At 44.6% G+C, this 17,752-nt stretch overlaps 1 protein-coding gene across 1 annotated transcript in view; it reads left to right on the forward strand.

Moving 5' to 3' along the window:
- Positions 1-607: 607 nt before the first annotated feature.
- Positions 608-17,752, forward strand: part of EPHA1 (EPH receptor A1) — an 88,746-nt gene continuing 71,601 nt past the window's right edge. The window contains exons 1-2 of the mRNA XM_063128995.1: positions 608-848; positions 15,825-15,892. Of these exons, the coding sequence (XP_062985065.1) occupies positions 752-848; positions 15,825-15,892 (165 nt within the window). The 5' untranslated portion in view covers positions 608-751. The remainder of the gene's footprint in view (positions 849-15,824; positions 15,893-17,752) is intronic.

Genomic DNA, 17,752 nt, shown 5'->3' on the forward strand with positions numbered 1-17,752 from the left:
AGAATGTGAGCTACTTGTACAATGAGAATCTGAGCCATGGAGACTTTGGGGATACCGCCACATGATTTCATTGATTATTGGGCAGGAAAAAGGCGCGAAGTGGTTCCGTCTTTCAAATATATGTAACCAGTGCAGACAGAAGGCGCACCTTTTGAATACCCCTACATAAGCACCTATGCAAGAAACTTCTTTTCATGCACGAAGTCCAGGACCATGTACATTGATGGTGCTATATAAATAAATAATAATAATAATAATAACAGGACGCCCTGTAGTCTATGCATACACAGCCTAACTTCTGTGGAAGTCTATTGAGAACAGAATCCAGATGTCAGCAGGAGCCCACAAGATGTCACCCTTGAGCCATAAACCGGGTATGAGCGAAAGGCAGAGAGGGACAATTCCAGGAAAAGGTGGCTACCTTTAAGGTGAGTTTATTTGTCTGCCAGATGGGAAGTCCTGGGCCAGCCCCTTTAAAGCTAGTAAAGCAAGGGAGTTGATTGGGAGAGAACTGGTTTCACCACTCCTCTGCCTTAGTCTTTCATCATAACTCAGGGCCAGGCAGGCAGGCAGATTTTGCAATGCAGGAGCCCTCGCCAGTCAATAGGCGCTAGAGAAAGCCCCACGCAGAGGGCACCACACCAGTGCCCAGATGACCTGGGCCTGTGGCCAAGGAACTGAGAGAGCCGTAGAGTGACAGAGCTGAGGAGCAGTGCGAGGGTCTGGGAGCAGGACTGCCTCCACAGGGAATATGGAGCTGAGATTCCCTGGCAGGAAGGCAGGGCTTTCCTATGGGCTCCTTCTCCTGCTCTGGGCTTCCCTTCCTCAGGAGGTACCTGGTAAAGAAGGTAAGGGCACCTTGCAGTAGTGGGGGAAGGTTCCCAGGTTTGGGGTTTCTTGAACAAGTTGGACCAACTCCTTGGAAGGTAGCAGAGAGGGAGGTTTTGCTCGGAAAGTAAAAGAAAGACAAAAGGCTGAGCCACTTCTTAAAGAGACTGGGGCTCTGAAGAACGTCAAGAAAATTGTCAGGTGTGTGCATTTGGGGCTGGCTGGCAGGGAAATTTGGAAACGGCCGAGCAAAGCCTCAGTATGGCAAACCCCTGTGTGGCACAATGTGGCAAAGTTGTCAGCCAGCTGAGATGGGCTGCAGCATACCGTGACAAACCTGCATTTGCTGCTGGGTAATGTGTGAAACGGCCTTGAAGGAAGGGAGTCATAGGAGGTGGTGAAGGACTCCGCTGGAGGGCTCACTCATTCTCCATCTCTGCCCATCTGTTATGTTGACCACTTAGCTGGAATGTAGTGAAAAGTAAACGTTGGCACCCCCCAATAAACAAAAAAGCCTGCAAATGATGTAAGCTTGGCCTTAAGCTCTGAAGTTTTATTTGAAAAGTAGGGTCTTCATTGGTTTTCTGACTCCAGATATTTTCAAGAACCTTTAAAAACAAAAAACACCAGAAATTAATTGGTAATAGTGATACTTCTTGGCAAGTGAATTATGGAAGGGTGACATGACCCAAAGGAAACTTATGGCAAGCATAACATTAGAATCTGAGTGCAACCAGAATCGTGTATCTTCCACAAGCACATAGCAGACAGGCAGGGATGGGTTAGTGCTAGTAATTTCTATGTTCCCAGTTATATGCCCCCATCTCATTGACACACTACCATCCAAAAAGTGTTGTTCTTTTTAATAATCAGCTTATGTAACAGGTAAAAAGTTAAAAGTACAGAGTGGTCGGTTCCCCAGTAGGGGGTGAGTTATAAAATCCGGGGAGAGTCGAGAATGCTTTTGTATCTTTAAGGGTGCCTTTGCTAAAATTCGAAAAGTTCTCATTATGTAAGATAGACTGCTTTGCTCCTGCTTAGAAACTGATGTACAACTCCCCTGCCCCGAAAACAACAATTCTGCTTCCTACCATGGTGTAAGTGTCATGTCTCTCTGATTCCCAACCCCCCGACCCTCAGTCAGCAATATTTAATGCCGCCTTCCCCAACCTGGTGCCCTCCAGATGTTTTCAATGTCAACTTCCATCAGCCGTGGCCAGAATGGCCAATAATCCAGAATGCTGGCAATTACAGTCCAAAACATCTGTACGGTGTCAGGTTGGGATGGCCTAATGTGATTCTTGGTAGCCAAGACAGAGTCACAGAGAAGTTCTAAGGATGCTCGTTTTTTGACCTACTGACTATGCAATCCTGTTCATGTCTACTCAGAAGTAAGTCTCATTGGGTTCAATTAAGATTACTCCCAGGTAAATGGATATAGGTCTACAGCCTAAGGCTGTTTCTACACCTGCCTTTTTTCCTGGGATCGTCCCGGGATCATCCCTGTGCATGAAAATGACACACAGGGGATCCCGGGAGCAGACAGGGACAATCCCATTTTCCTGGGATAATCCTTAGGTGTAGAAAGGGCCAAAGTCTCCCCACAAGCTGGCATCTGTTTTTTCATCTTCTACCTTGAAAACATACCTGAAAAGGGGGAAGAAAGCTGAAACTGAAAAGGGGGAAGAATTGCATAATAATTTAATAACAGCTAGCATATTAATTAGATGGTCTTTGGTGTTTTTGTGTGTGTTTGTTTTTTTGCACTCCTATTGAGACTGAGATCCTGGCAGGCTTGATAAGGATACTGGGAATTCTCATTCCTCTTTTGTCCACCACTGCCTCCCTCTCACAAGCACAGTTCCCAGGGAGAACTAATGACAATTAAGATGTCACACTTGATGATCCTGAAGAAATTGCACAGTCTTGGTCATCACTGATACCATTAGTTACAATGGCTGTGATTAAAATCACTTCAGTTCTGGATACTTTAGCTGAACCAGTTTGTGGGGCAGACTGAGCAAGTTTACATTGTTGTTTCAGTAACTGGCATTATATCCCAAAATGACCTTTAAACCCAAATTACTGAAATATTGACATAACCCAAGATCAAATACTGGATTAGGTAGAAATTTACCAATAATGAATAACAACTTGCAAATGCATGAAGTGATTAATACACTCCTACTGCAAGTACAATTGCTCACGAATTTGAAGAGAATTTCAAAGCTGTATTTTTATTTCAAATACACTTAAAATATTTGCGGTATTGCAGCAATTTTTCACAGTGCAGGAAAGCTCTTACTGCCTTTATGCTTGTCCCTGTGGTCTCTGATTATTTTAAGACAACATTTCTTTTGTCTAATATAGAGATGCTGCTGAAGTTTGCAGATAAGGGGTTTGCAATATGAAGTTTCATTGTTCATAATACTTGTTTTTATTTTATATGGGCACCTTTAAGCCTGAATCTCTTACCCTCTTCATAATTAATAGTGAGATGTCTTTTGAGCTTCTGTTCTGCTTTTGCACCTGTGTATTGGCTTTCATCATATCAGGCTGGCAAGGTTGGTAGCTGTTCAAAACCTTGTTACTTTAATCTTCCTTTCTTGACCCGCTTTCATACACTATATTTATTTTATTATTTTATTTATTACATTTTTATACTGCCCAATAGCCGAAGCTCTCTGGGGGGTTCACAAAGATGAGGCTGTATGGCTCTCTGCGTCCGCACATTTTGTTCTCAGAGGAAGTATGACAAAAAGTAGAACTGGCCTTATTTATAATGTCAAAGCAACCTTGCTGTGTTCCTCATTATTGCCTACAAAACCTTTTTTTTCTTCTTCAGAGACAAATGTTTGAAATGGAAGGCAAGGCTGGCTGAGGATTCTTCAGACAGGCACAGCTCTGCCCTGCCACAAAAATATTAACAAACATATTTATTATGGCCAGCGCTACCATAATATAAAATTACTAACGGGTGGCAAAATACACACACACACACACACACACACACACACACACACACACACGCAGAGATAGTCATCCAGCGGCAGAGTGGCAGGAGGGCCCCTGTGAGATTCATCCAGCCTGGTTACTGCCCACCCATAGAATCATAGAATAGCAGAGTTGGAAGGGGCCTACAAGGCCAACGAGTCCAACCCCCTGCTTAATGCAGGAATCCACCCTAAAGCATCCCTGACATGGTTGTCCAGCTGCCTCTTGAAGGCCTCTAGTGTGGGAGAGCCCACAACCTCCCTAGGTAACTGGTTCCATTGTCGTACTGCTCTAACAGTTAGGAAGTTTTTCCTGACGTCCAGCTGGAATCTGGCTTCCTTTAACTTGAGCCCGTTATTCCTTGTCCTGCACTCTGGGAGGCCTCTAGGCCCTGCTAATCATAGTTGATAGTGTTTTTCAATACTGCCTGTTAGCTGATGGACAGGCCTAGCAGCCAAGCCTGGAGCAACGGAGTGGGTCACATCCAAGCAGCCAGAAATCCCACTGAAATATTTCCTACCTACCCAACAATCTAAGGCTGCAGATGTATCAATCAAATGCTAGTGCTTGATTTCACCCATCTCTCTGTTTTAATGGAACCTTCTCAAACTGGGGAGAGGTAACGAGTGGGGTACCGCAGGGCTCAGTCCTGGGCCCAGTGCTCTTCAACATTTTTATTAATGATTTGGACAAGGAGGTGCAGGGAACACTGATTAAATTTGCAGATGACACAAAATTGGGTGGGATAGCTAATACCCTGGAAGACAGAAACAAACTTCAAAGTGATCTTGATAGGCTGGAGTGCTGGGCTGAAAACAACAGAATGAAATTTAATAGGGATAAATGCCAAGTTCTGCATTTAGGAAATAGAAACCAAATGCACAGTTACAAGATGGGGGATACTTGGCTCAGCAATACTACAAACGAGAAAGATCTTGGAATTGTTGTAGATCACAAGCTGAATATGAGCCAACAGTGGGATATGGCTGCAAGAAAGGCAAATGCTATTTTGGGCTGCATTAATAGAAGTATAGCTTCCAAATCACATGAGGTACTGGTTCATCTCTATTCGGCCCTGGTTAGGCCTCATCTAGAGTATTGCGTCCAGTTCTGGGCTCCACAATTCAAGAAGGACACAGACAAGCTGGAGCGTGTTCAGAGGAGGGCAACCAGGATAATCAGAGGTCTGGAAACAAAGCCCTATGAAGAGAGACTGAAAGAACTGGGCATGTTTAGCCTGGAGAAGAGAAGATTGAGGGGAGACATGAGAGCACTCTTCAAATACTTAAAAGGCTGTCACACAGAGGAGGGCCAGGATCTCTGCTCGATCCTCCCAGAGTGCAGGACATGAAATAATGGCCTCAAGTTAAAGGAAGCCAGATTCCAGCTGGACATCAAGAAAAACTTCCTGACTGTTAGAGCAGTACGTCAATGGAATCAGTTACTTAGAGAGGTTGTGGGCTCTCCCACACTAGAGGCCTTCAAGAGGCAGCTGGACAACCACCTGTCAGGGATGCTTTAGGGTGGATTCCTGCATTGAGCAGGGGGTTGGACTCGATGGCCTTGTAGGCCCCTTCCAACTCTGCTATTCTATGATTCTATGATTCTAAGTATTCTGATATTCAGAGCCGAGGACCAATGCCATCCAAAGCAATGTTTTGGAAATGGTTGTGTGGGTATTAGGAAGATAACGGTTCTGGGGTGTTGTTCTTCTGGAGGCCTATAGTTGGTTTCTTTCATTCCATGAGCCTCAGCAAGTGACAGGACTCAGTTTGACATGAGCCCGTCACTCCGTTGGCACAGCGCTTGCTTTGCGAGTTGAAAGCTCCAGGTTCAGTCAATGGCATCCAGTTAAAAGGATCTCCTCCGGTAGCAGGGCTGGGTTAGGAATATTGCAACTTATTTATTTTATTTATTTATTGCACTTATATACCGCTCCCATAGCCAGGGCTCTCTGGGCGGTTTACAGAAATTTACAGAAATTTCCAAACTTGTTACTTTGGAGAGCCACCCTCAAAAGAACAGGCAATAATAGATAGGGAGAGTCACGTGTTCATGTGAATTCCTGCAATTAAGTGGTGGGTGTAAGTATTTTAAATTAAAATATATGTCCCAACCATCTCAGAGGGCTTGTTCAGATGATTGCAGGAGGAAAACGAGCTATTGTGGCTTCCCTCCCTTGCTCAGGTACGCTGGTTGTTGACATAATTACCCACGCTGCAGCACAGGTTGGCACGTCATGTGAACCCTACATGCGGCAGGGGTGGGTTCGTACCCACCCTATAACCCCTAATGCACATCATGGGTTGTGGTGGGGGTGGGTACAAGGCCACCACCACCACGCCGCATGCCGGGTTCACGCGACACACCCATTTATTCCGCAGCATGGGTATTTATGTACACAACCAGCACGTACGCCGCACGCACAAGGGCAGGGGGAGAAGGCATGTTGGCAGGGCCGGTGCTACCATAGAGGCCACTCTGGCGGCCGCCTAGAGCACCAAGGTAAGGAGGGAACACCGAATGCCACACCCGGAAGCCGCTCTCCCACAGCAGCTCTTAGAGGGCGGCTTCCGGGCGCACCGTTTCGAAGCCGCCCCCCACCCCAGCGTCCTGGCTTCACTTCAGCTGGGTGGGCGAGATGGCACCCCGCGCCCAGGTATGCTGGGGTGGGGGTAGGGGTGAGGGGGTGAAAGCAGCTCACCTGCCTAGGGTGCAAAATAGTCTGGCACCGGCCCTGCATGTTGGCTTCTTTCTCCCCCATGATCATCCAAATCTGGACACAGTGTTATTGTGAGTTGTTACAGGCCCTGTCCTTCATGTCACAGGTGGCACAGACGGCTTGCGCGAAGTTAAATCTCTGTGCAAGTGCATAGCGGATGCACCTTGCGTATAACATACATGCATGTAAATGCACACATAATTAACACCAAAGCTCTATGTAGTGCAAAGGTTGCCTTTTCACACATTTCAGCTGGATGGTCCATTTGAACTGTTTAGTAACATATTGCAGGACAATTATGTTTCTTTAGCAGGTCTTTAACCAGAGTTGGGACAGGCTGTTGCAAAGTACCTGAGAAGAGCCTCTGGCAATGTGCAACTCTGGGGGAGGTCTCCATCAGGGATCCTTGGTGTGATGACACTGGCGTATAATAACCTCTCCTCTCCTCTTTTACCTGTGTCACATTAGAGTGTATGAGGCAGTGATGCTCCGACCTTAAAAGAGCATTTTATGTTTACCATAGAGCTTCCCAACAGGAGTAAGATAAGATTCTCTTCAGAGCCTTGACAGCAGCTGGGAGCCTGTAGGCGATCAGTTCTTCTGGGATTTTCTGTCATGCTTTCACAGCACGCTCTGGGTTAAAGCCTTCACTTATTTGTAGAGTCTGGTGCAAAGTTAAGAAAAGGAGGTCCTGCAGCAGCCCTCAGGTGTACAGTAGGCAAGCCACAGCAGTACAAATGATGAAATCAGGGTGGTGGGTGAGAATAACCATTTAGTGGTTATTCCCCCTTCCCCATGGATTATTTACTGTGGATTTGGCACTAGTGCCAAATCAACACCACCGATTTAAATGTTCGTAAATGGCGAATGGGTGTTGTGTTGTACAGTGGCTAAGGGCACAATCCTATGCATATTTGGACAGGAAAAATAGTTCTACAACTCCCAGCATGGGTGGCTGGGGAATGCTGGGAGTGAGGGTTTTTTTTTTCTGCCCAGCCAGGAAGTTTTTGGTTCAGTCCTTGGGTCAGCCATGAATTCCATGGGTGGCCTTAGGCAAGCCACTCTTTTCTCAGCTTCTCGCCTGTAATTTAGGGATAATACTTCTGGCCTATTGTATAGGGTTATTGTAAGAACTACTGAGTATATTAAGGGTGGACAAGCCTCCATGGAAATAAACCAAAGAAGTAGCTCAGCTTGTTTCAAATTCTCTGCCATTAAGCTTTAAAAACCCTCCTCCCCAGCTCCTGGTCCTTCTAACCCCCTCTCATTTCCCTTTAACCCCATTACCAGCTGGGGCAGAAGCAGCAATGGATCAGAGGCTGAGCAATCGATCCCCTGGCCCTCGGGAGTGTTGTCATCCCAAGCGACAGGCTAGTAGGGCTCCTATGCAAAAGACTGCTGGCCTTCAGAAAAGGCCTCTGCAGGAGAAAGTGACTCCTCAGGAGTAGGGCTCTGGAAAGGGAGCTTTGATTGCTGCCGCTGAGCTCTGGGTGGGGCGCCTTCACTGGAAAACCAGTCAGCATTGGAGCAACACTGTCCATCTAGTGTCTGTACTGTGTATCTTACCTCCTGAGCTGTGCCCTGTGATTGATGCTCTGTCTTCTGACCTTTTCGCGTGCTTAATGGCCCTGCTTCTGGACTGTGTAATGTACCCGACTGATTTACTAAGTTTGACCTCCTCTTGCTTGTTATCTGGACTACTCCTGCTGCCGCCTGATCCTCTTTTAGCTTCATCCCACGTACCTGTTTCCCTCGAATTATCCCTACAGTGCTAAGCTGCCGGCGTTGTTGTTGCTGCTGCTACTGGGCGGCTAGACCCTTTGCGTACCAGGAAGTGGGTTTAAGGGGGGGAAATGTAAAAAAATAATTAAAAAATCAACGGATGACCCAATCCGATTCAAATTTGTTATGCTTAAAGCTCTCCTTAATATCTATTACTGTGCCAATTTTGATGTCTTTGTCTTTAAAGCTTACGCAGATGTAAGCATTTGTTTAATTTTTCTTCAAATTCTGCTCCTGCGCCCCAGTGGCCGCTCAGAAAACAACAAATAATATGCTCAAAAACTAGTATCAAAATACAGCGAGGCTTTTGCTTTTATAGCACAATTAAGGCAGGATGCATGGGAGTACTTCACAATAAAAGCAGATTATAAGCTGGAAAACTTCGGAGTCCTTTGCATGCAATTCGCAGTGATTGCACAGTATAACACTGGTGTGATAAAGTTCTTTGCCTGACTGACTTTTGCCTGGCTTTAGACCACCTCTCATGTAGCATGGGCCCTGCTGGATAACCACTTGTAGGCTTGCATGTTTCCTGACTGCACTGCATTTACAGTTTGCTGCAGTCAAAGCAGGACATCCGCTTCCCATGCCAGGATAAAAAGTCTGCTGGCACTTGAGAAATGTAGCAAAATCCTGAGGAAAAAAGAAATATAGTTGATCACACCATTAATTACATTAATCGCTTCTCGCCTTTTGGCTAAGATCAAGTGTGTAGTATATTACATTATATATGTATATATTTATTACATTTCTGTGCTTATGTTTACATAGAATCATAGAATCATAGAATAGCAGAGTTGGAAGGAGCCTACAAGGCCATCGAGTCCAACCCCCTGCTCAATGCAGGAATCCACCCTAAAGCATCCCTGACAGATGGTTGTCCAGCTGCCTCTTGAAGGCCTCTAGTGTGGGAGAGCCCACAACCTCCCTAGGGAACGGGTTCCATTGTCGTACTGCTCTAACAGTCAGGAAGTTTTTCCTGATGTCCAGCTGGAATCTGGCTTCCTTTAACTTGAGCCCGTTATTCCGTGTCCTGCACATGGATATTTTTGTTCCAGTTCAGCCACATCTCCCCATATTGTGGCTTAAATTAGCTCCATTGACCTATTCTGCTGTGCACATCGTTACCATTACAGAGACTTTCATCATGACTTGCTTTCTATTCCATTTATCTAGCATTTGTAAGTTTAAATTTCTCCAGTATTTGGCAGGAAGCATTCATGTGCCTGCCAAAAGATTGCTCACTAAAAACATTGTCATCTCTTTGACTGTTTTCTTGAAAATGTTCAAAAACTCAAGCCAAAGAGTCTTAGGGAAAACAATGTCCTATAATCATCTCTATTGTTTGGAGTACTTAGTTTACAATAATACCAGATATGTGCATATTACGTTGCTTTTTAAAAATTATGGCTCTCTTTTTGGTAATATATATTTTAATTATTTTAATCGGCTGCTTTTATTTGCTGATCATCTTTGTATTTGTTGCACTTGATATTTTATTGCCTTTTTTAAAAAAAAATTCCCCGTAAAGTTTCTGGGAATCATTTGGCTGAAGGGTGGTTTATAATTTTTGTGAACTGCCCAGAGAGCTTTGGCTATTGGGTTGTATAGATATGCAGTAAATAAATAAATACAATTATAAATATATAAAATAATTCTACTATTAAAAAAGTCTTGTAGCACTTTAAAGACTAACACATTTATTATGGTATAAACGTTTGTAGACTGGATTCCACTTCATTTCATTAGAAGCATGAAGTTTTATCATCCTCTGTGGGTGCAGAGGAAAAGTAAGAATAAACAGAAGTTAAGTAATAATAAAATGCACAATGAATAGTCTGTGATAAATAAATTAAAGCTTAAATGTATGCAAAAGAAGTATAGTGACCATTCACAACTGCAGTAATTGGCGATAAACACAATGATAAGCAAATGCTATTTTGGGCTGCGTTAATAGAAGTATAGCTTCCAAATCACGTGAGGTACTGGTTCCTCTCTATTCAGCCCTGGTTAGGCCTCATCTAGAGTATTGCGTCCAGTTCTGGGCTCCACAATTCAAAAAGGACACAGACAAGCTGGAGCGGGTTCAGAGGAGGGCAACCAGGACGATCAGGGGTCTGGAAACAAAGCCCTATGAAGAAAGACTGAAAGAACTGGGCATGTTTAGCCTGGAGAAGAGAAGATTGAGGGGAGACATGATAGCACTCTTCAAATACTTAAAAGGTTGCCACACTGAGGAGGGCCAGGATCTCTTCTCGATCCTCCCAGAGTGCAGGACACGGAATAACGGGCTCAAGTTAAAGGAAGACAGATTCTGGCTGGACATCAGGAAAAACTTCCTGACTGTTAGAGCAGTAAGACAATGGAACCAGTTACCTAGGGAGGTTGTGGGCTCTCCCACACTAGAGGCATTCAAGAGGCAGCTGGACAACCATCTGTCAGGGATGCTTTAGAGAGGATTCTTGCATTGAGCAGGGGGTTGGACTCGATGGCCTTGTAGGCCCCTTCCAACTCTGCTATTCTTTGATTCTATGATTCTATGTTAAATAAATTAACACCAGTAGTAGGAAGGGAAATTATTGTCACTCTTCAAGCCCAAGTGAGTAGAATAAAACTTCTCAAGATAAAACTTCACACATCTGATAAAGTGGACCCTAATATACAAATGTTTATGCTATAATACAGTCATTAGTTTTTAAGGTGTCCCAATACCCTTTGGGGCTCTCTTTTTTTACTGCAACAGTCTGGCATGGCTACCCTTCTAGAAATTATTCTAATACATTAGTTTTTATATGATTTATATATGAAGGAAACACATATGACTATTTATTTAGCATATGTAAGAGTGAGATAAAAAAAGGAGAAAATGAATTAATAGTAAAGTTAGGAAGATAATTAGTTTTGCACCAAAGTCTCTGAAAAGAATAAATATCATAAATAACAGATGAGGCTAACCATGTTTTTCGAGGAAATTGGATAATCAATCAGAGTGCAATGCATCCCAGATAAAGTAATCCAAAGAAGAGAAGACAGAAGAATGGAAAGTTGCAGGAAAAACTTCCTGTTAGAGCAGTACGACAATGGAATCAGTTAACAAAGGAGGTGGTGGGCTCTCCCCCACTAGAAGCCTTCAAGAGGCAGCTGGACAACCATCTGTCAGGGATGCTTTAGGGTGGATTCCTGCATTGAGCAGGGGGTTGGACTCGATGGTCTTGTAGGCCCCTTCCAACTCTGCTATTCTATGATTCTATGAAATATTACAGCTATAGCGTGGGATGAACTTATGGGGAAACTGCTTCCACTCTCATACTTAAAGTCTACTACAGTCAGCCCAAACCACAGTTTGACAAACTCGCTTCTAACCCTGGTTCTGAACGTTGTTTTGATGCTGGCTCCGATTAGTGAAAATGCAGGTGTAGCCGTGCAGTTATTCATAGCCCCGAAACTGAAAGTGAGAAAGGTATGCCCATACAAAAGACAACAAGGGAGGGGAAGGACAGGAGAGGGTAAGTCCACAAGGCACTTCTAATCTCCCCTGACCAGTCTTACATTTGCACAGGGCCCAAATAAGATTGCTAGCTGCAGGTTTATTGGGATTTAAGCTTAACCGACACTCAATCTTTCTTCTGTGTCGTGTCTATATAGAATCATACAGTAGAACAAATAGTGGATTCATATCTGCTCAATACTAAATGGTGTGTATGCTTGTACATTCCTTCATCTTTGGGAGGTATTTCCCCTGGTCCCCTGGCCTCTTATTCCCGCTTGCTTCTGGTTAGTGCCCCGAGGCAACACTAATTGATCTGTTGTCCTGGCGATTTGTCCCTGTCACTTCTTATCCTTTTGCGAGGTCTGACTTCTCATGCTGGAGAAACGACCTCCGGTGGTGTCGTCCAGGCATCACTTTTCTATCCTCATAAATCCCAGATAATTTTAGGTTTACATGCTGCAATAGTGGGCAACTCATGGTGGCTTTTTGTGGGAGTTATCCATTCATGTGAGCAACATAAAGCGTGAGTCAGTAACTTCCTAAGCTCAACTGGGTGCAATTTCAGTGATTTACAATGTACGTTTGAGAAATCACGTCGAGGCTGTTAAGGTCCTTGCGCTGCTGGCTCAGGCCTTACATTGCGTACAAAAGGGATAGAATACAAAAAGAAGGACAACCTCTCCTCTGGAACTGCAGCCCTCTGCCATGCTCGCTAAGGAGCCTTTCCCCCCCCCCCCCTAACTGGGTGTGTAACAGAACTAAAATGACATTGTGCAAAAAGGAAACTGAAAAAAGAAAGGAGAGATGAGAGGAAGGGAAAGTCCTGTTGTGCAAGCAGAAATACACTCATGCAATATTGGATGTCATCTCCCTACAATTATCCCAACACCATATTAATGGTCTTTATTCTAGGCTAAGAACATGGAGTTCCTTTTAAGCCTTCCTCATAATGGGTATGACTTAAAGCTCCATCACACCTTGGAAGAAACGCTGGCTACCGTCACTTCTCCTGTTTGAAAACTTCTTCCTGTTTTCAAACAGGAAGTAAACAAAGTGCATGAGGGCCATTTAGTCCCTCGTTGTGAACACGCTGCTTCTCCCACACACAGCAGGAGAGAGCGGCGACTTCGGTTTTAAAAATATTTCGGTGTTTTTCCGGTTTTTCTTGCGGTGCAAGGAAGACCAGAAGGGGCGGAAGGCGTGTGGGAGAGGCAGACGACGTCATGTGAGCTACCTCCGAGGAATCCATGAGTGCCCAGTAATGAGCGTGCAATAAACCGCTCGTTGGATGGAGCTTTTACTCTGGAAAACCAGTGCCCAGTTCCAGTCCACATAGCAAGTCAATATAGGAGGATGTGAACAGTGAGACATTTTTCTCCCTCTTTCATAATACTGGAACCCAGGTTCCTGGGTTTATTCTAATATGCAGCTGGACACATTTTATGCAGTTTGAAAAAAAAATGTGCAGTGAAAACTTAAGTTTTTGTGTGGTTAGGAATATGGACATTAATTACTAAAACTCCATCTCAGTCCCATGTACTAATTCTGCACTGTTATAGGAAAACACAGGTGCTAACTTACTCACAACTATTCTTGCAGGAAATGAGTACACACTCAGAATCATTTTCTTTGCATCTTCATAAGTGTGCAGGAGTTGGACACCCACTTTGTCTGCTAGATTTCCTTCGGCCTTGGATATTGCTTTCCCCATAGAAGAAACCGGTGTGGTTTCCGTAGATGTCAAGGCTGACAGTTGGAGCGCTTTAACGCTTTCACTGTGATAACGTTGTTCCAGATGCTCCAGTTCCCAGGGTCCTTTGGGGTCTTGTTCCTGTTTGTCACCCTTCCAAAGAACTGTAGAATCCTTGAAGGACACTCATATCACATGACTGGACTTCCAGAAGGTTCATTCTAGCACAGGCTATTCAGGAGGCTATAAAATATCTCAGAGAGATTCCCCAACTGAGATAAGACTTCAGTTCATGCCAGGAAACACCCAGGCTTCCAGACTGAGCTTGACCAAAGAGCACGAGAGACATCCAGACACAATTAAGGCCAGTTTGTCTTGGTGAGCATATTTGTACATTTCCAGAGAACTTTTTAATAAGACACAGGATTCTTGTTACACTGCAGTAGCCTGGAGGCAAAGTCTATCAATGGCTACTAGCCCTGATGGTTGTGTGCTACCTCCAGTATTCGAGGCAATAAGCCTGTGTTCACCAGTTGCTGGGGAACATGGGTGGGAGGGTGCTGTTGCCCCAGTGACCTGCTTGTGGGTTCCTGATCAACAGCTGGTTGGCCACTGTGTGAACAGAGTGCTGGATTAGATGGACCCTTGGTCTGATCCAGCAGGGCTCTTCTTATATTCCTTTAACTGAGGGAACCCCCCTTTCTCCTAACTCAGAATACACACACTTCTAAACGGTTCTCCACCAATTCCTGGTGGATTTATTCCCTTTTTTTTTTTTACTGTATAACATGAAAATTAAATCTCTTTGCGTTAAAAGTCAGACCTGATCTTCCCGTTGCACCAATTGCTCCCAAGCCCCCTTACAAGAGATTTGCAGGTTAAGAGTAGCTATGCAGTTTTTGAGCTGCCATTTTGTGAGGAGCTTCCTGTCTGTGACAGCTTTATGACTTATCACCCCTAGTATACCATACAGAACCTCTAACATGTTTTTCAGGACAACAGCTGTCTTGTGAAAGGATAAATTCTACTCACCACAATTACAATCAGAGGAAGGACTTTTCAGCTGCTCAGTTATACTTTTTGTGAGGAGGAAATTTTAGTTCTCAGCTATAGTTTAGGGAAGGAAGACTCACCTATTCTTTGCAAGGCACCTTCGTTTTCCCTTCTCTTATTTTCCTACCCTTCCTTTCTTTTCTTCCTGTTTCTCTTTCTCAGAAAATTTTTGGGAGGTGCTCACGCATTGGGGGCCGGGGGCTGAACAACCTTTTTTGAAAAACAATTATTACGATCCAGGGACTGGAGCATCTTTCCTATGAGGGAAGGTTACCATAGCTGGGATTGTTTAGCGTGGAAAAAAGGAGGCTGAGGGGAGACATGATAGAGGTGTACAAAATTATGCATGGTGTGGAGAATGTGGAGAGGGAGACATTTTTATCCCACTCTCAAAATACTAGAACCCAATGGGGTCATCCCATGAAGCTGATTGGTGAAAGATAACGGGAAGTACTTTTTCACAAGACGTAGTGATGGCCACCAATTTGGATGGCTTTAAAAGTGGTGTTACCTGGTGGAAAAGGCTATCAATGGCTATGGCTATATTCTATCTCCAGTAGGCAGAAAGCCTATGCACACCAGTTGCTGGGGAACATGGGCAAGAGGGTGCTGTTGCACACATGTCCTACCTGTGGGTCTCACGTCAACCACTGGTTGGCCACGGTGTAAACAGAATGCTGGGCTAGATGGACCCTTTGTCTGGTCCAGCATGGCTCTACTTAAGTTCAACTACCTGGAGCAGAGGTGGTGACAGGCTTCCCTAAGCAACAAGGTGCACAAAAACTGAGGATGATCTTGAAGCTATATAGCAAGCAATGGCATAGGAGTGTCTCTCAGGCATCCCATGATTCTCAGGACCAGGAGGCCTTTTCATATTGTACGATTCTATCCGTGATTTCCAGTGCAACAGCCTTCCTCTAGAAAAAGCCTGTATGCTTAGTTTTTATTCTGTGACACTGGGAAAGGAGGGAATGCTAATGTCCCATTATTTGGTTGCTACAACTCGTAACAGCTATATATTACCTTGAGTATCAGAGCCAGTATGACTCTGAATACCAGTTTCTTGAGGACATGAGCAGGAGGCTGCTATACGGCCCTCATGTCCTGGTTGTGGGATTCCCACTGGGGCATCTGGTTAGCCACTCTGTGAACAGAATTTCGGACCAGATAGGCTTTTCATCTGATCCAGCACAATTTTTCTTACGTTGACTTGAAACTCAAGACTTTGATGCATGTCTTAATATCTGTTTGTTTTTGATTTTCAGTGAATCTTCTCGACACAAGCACTGCTCAGAGTGAGCTAGGCTGGTTGCCAGATCCTCCAGATACTGGGGTGAGTAGACAGATAGTACATGCTCCATAATAGAACCTTTGTAGCCCTCTGTATTGATGGGTGGATTCCTGCACTGAGCAGGGGGTTGGCCTTGTTGGCCTTGTAGGGCCCTTCCAACTCTGCAATTCTATGATTCTACGATTCTATGAAAGACACTGAGAGGTTTCATGGCAACGTCTCTAACAGTGGTTGGCTGAGTTGTCTTTATGTCACAGATAGGTCTCTTGCTGCCATTGGCTGAGTTGCTCTGATCTTAAGGGCAAGGTAGGCAGGATTTTGTGCAAGTAAATTTGCTTATGTCTATTAATACTTTTCTTTGTTTTGCATTTTCTGGTCTTGCCCCTGAATGTCTACCTTTCTTGTGTTTTTATTTTTATTTTTTATCCTCTTTCAATAAGAGGGGGGAACAAAGGCACAAGTGCTTCTATGAGCTACATGTTAATTGCTCATGTCTCTCTCTGACATGGCTCCTCACTGCTTCTGTTAAGAGATTTATCCAAAGGAAAGCTCCTTTTTCTTTTAATGGCTTTGTGTAAGACTACCTGGTTATACTTTGAACATTCTTTGGAATGCACTGTAAATCTCCATTGCCTCTGGGGATTGTCACATACTTTTCAGCTTCCTTTTTGATGTTCTTGCAAAGCAGCAGGCTAACCTGGATGATTGTGAATTGCTGCCATTTGCCTCCAATTTGGTGCGGAGATGTTTTCCACCCCATACAAAGAGATCCCCCCCCCCATGAAAAGGGATGAAGGAGAGTCCATGCATGCTATTTCCTCAAGCAATAATTCCAAGGCCTTCCTTTTATAGATGCTCCTTTTACGTGGTGAGATTCAAGAAAGTCCTAGAGATATATGGTGATTTTGACATACTTTGGCTATTGGGCGGTATAGAAATGCAATAAATAAATATACAAATTCAATTAACAAACCTCTCGGTTTAACATGTTGTGTTAGGGTGCAATCCTGTGGTCCTGGGAGAGTGTCTCCAGGACCATAGGATTTTTCAGAGTTCCCCTTCCAAAGCCGTAGACACAGCTATGACCTCCAAAGGGGAAATCCAAATGGGAATATCCCCCCTCCCTTGCAGCATCGCAGAAAGAACCATGACAGCTTCCTTGGGTGAGGATCCAATTGAGGGGGAGGGGTTGCTGAAGATAGATGCCCAACCCTTCCCTGCAACTCCACTAAACACAGTCAGAAAGCAGTTCTAGTGAAAAAAGAAACAGAAAGGAGGATGAAGAAGTGAAGATCACTTCCATCGCTCCTTCTGTCTGCTAGCATCTGTCAGCAGAGACTTGGATGTTTGGAGCACTCTGACATTGGAGCGTTCCTTCAGGAAGCATAGGGTTGCACCCCTAAGGACTTTCAATTGCCAGTTGGGTACTTGTAACATGGAATGGTAGCTTCAGTTGCATGGTAGTTTTAGTTCAAGAGACTCCAGGACATAGGTCCACCACTCTGCCACTTAAACCATCCAGCTCCAAGGTGGTGATGAAGTTGGAACTACCCACAAGCGTAGGACACCATACAATATCTATATTGCCTAAATAACATGTCTGTTATGAACATAGCCCTTAATAGCTGTCGTTTCCCAGTATTTTGGAGCTCGGGTGAACATGGAAAGACCTTCCATTTTGGAACTGCTAGACCTGCTCAGGAAAGCCCAAGTGCACCAAAGCGGTGCAAGATGAAAGGACTCCACCTGGCACCTTGGCCAGGGAGGCTTCACTGTTCTTGGGCTATCCCAGACAGGTGGAGGAGTGCTCTTCACCCAGCACCTCGGTTGGGGTGTCTTCCATGGTGTGTGGGGGTGGGTGGGGGGTAGGCAGCAAATCAGATCAGGACCATGGTGTGTTGG

Source organism: Elgaria multicarinata, chromosome 6, assembly GCF_023053635.1.
Source record: "Elgaria multicarinata webbii isolate HBS135686 ecotype San Diego chromosome 6, rElgMul1.1.pri, whole genome shotgun sequence".
Lineage (NCBI taxonomy): Eukaryota > Metazoa > Chordata > Lepidosauria > Squamata > Anguidae > Elgaria > Elgaria multicarinata.